Here is a 1,466-nt window from a genome sequence, read left to right on the forward strand (position 1 = left end):
CGTCGTTTCTGGCAGGTGATCAGCAGAGTAAGACCTGGAACAGGCCAATACCAGCAGCAGCTTGTCATCATCGACACGGCAACAGTCATCCTTCGCGTCGTCAACGGTGAAGCAGATGCAGAAATTTTCGTCTCGTCTTCTTCCTTCATTTTCGAATCGAGAGGTATCAAGGGCAGCTTGATGCAACCGTGCATAGCGCCGACCAAAAGAAAACAGGCTAAGTGAAAAATGACAAAGGCATGACATGCTACTCATACACCACCTCTTCCCCTAGCTTGCAGCTTCCCCTAGCTTGCAGCTTCGCCTAGCCTGCAGCTTCACTCCCAGCCTACAGCTTCATTCCCAACGCCTTGTTGACGCGCATGCTCTGCCTGATGCTCAGGTCGAGCATGATCTCCTCGCTACCGCCGGGGATGGCATACGCACGCACATCCCTGTAGAGCCTCTCGACCTTGCCTCCCTGTCCGCCACGAGAGTAGCTGAGGCCGCCAAAGATCTGGCTCGCCTCGCGGGCGCAGAACTCAAAGGTGACGGTGGACTGAGCCTTGAGGCCGGCAATGGCACCACCGAGCTTGAGCATGGCCTCCGTCTCCCCCATCTTCTGGCACTGGAACATGAGGTTCTCGAGCCAGTTGTACGACGCCTCGATCTGGCGCGCCATGTGGGCGAGCTTGAGGCGGATGACGGGGTGCTCGATGAGCTTCTTGCCAAAGGTGCGACGCTTCGAGGCGTACGAGACCGACTCGGAGTAGCAGACGCGAGAGAAGCGCAGGCACTGGATAATGATGCCGATGCGCTCATGGTTGAAGTTGGTCATGATGGCTGCGTCGTGTTAGATCCTCTGCGCTCTCTTGAAATGGAAAGAAAGAAGAGGGGGGGGGGGGGACACATACCTCGGAAGCCCCTGTCCTTCTTGCCCAGCAGGTTCTCGACCGGCACCTTGACGTCCTCGAACGTGATGTACGTCGTGCCGCTCGACCACACGCCCTGGCAGTCCATCTGACGCGTCGTGACGCCGGGGAAGTCACGCTCGATGAGCAGCAAGCTGACGCCGTTCATACCGGGCTCGCCGGTACGTACCGCAGTAGTGAAATAGCGGGCCCACTTTCCGTTGGTGATCCACTTCTTCTCGCCGTTCACGATAAAGTGCTTGCCATCTTCCGTCAGCTTGGCCTCGCACGAGAGGTTGGCAACGTCAGAGCCGGCGTCGGGTTCCGTGATGGCCAGGCAGATGCGCTCGTCACCGGCGAGGATGCCGGGCAGGATGCGGTCCACGAGAGCCTTTTGTCCGAACTTGACCAGCGGCGGGCAGCCAATGCCGAAGCCGCCGATGATGTTCCAGACGAAGCCACCAGACCCGGGGCGCGACAGCTCGTCGGTCAGGATGAGCTCGTGAACAGATCCCACTTCTCAGGCGGCAGTGCGTCGACCGTCTTCGGGCTGTACTGGTCTGGTAGTGCATGCCG

General features: G+C 59.1%; 1 protein-coding gene across 1 annotated transcript in view; it reads right to left on the reverse strand.

The window, feature by feature from the left end:
- Positions 1-328: 328 nt before the first annotated feature.
- Positions 329-1,466, reverse strand: part of VDBG_03518 (acyl-CoA dehydrogenase) — a gene marked incomplete at both ends in the record, with an annotated part of 2,954 nt that continues 1,816 nt past the window's right edge. Inside the window, 2 exons of the mRNA XM_003005519.1 lie at positions 329-822; positions 894-1,406. Of these exons, the coding sequence (XP_003005565.1) occupies positions 329-822; positions 894-1,406 (1,007 nt within the window). The remainder of the gene's footprint in view (positions 823-893; positions 1,407-1,466) is intronic.

The sequence above is a fragment of the Verticillium alfalfae genome, genomic scaffold (assembly GCF_000150825.1).
Source record: "Verticillium alfalfae VaMs.102 supercont1.4 genomic scaffold, whole genome shotgun sequence".
NCBI classification, from domain to species: Eukaryota; Fungi; Ascomycota; class Sordariomycetes; order Glomerellales; family Plectosphaerellaceae; genus Verticillium; species Verticillium alfalfae.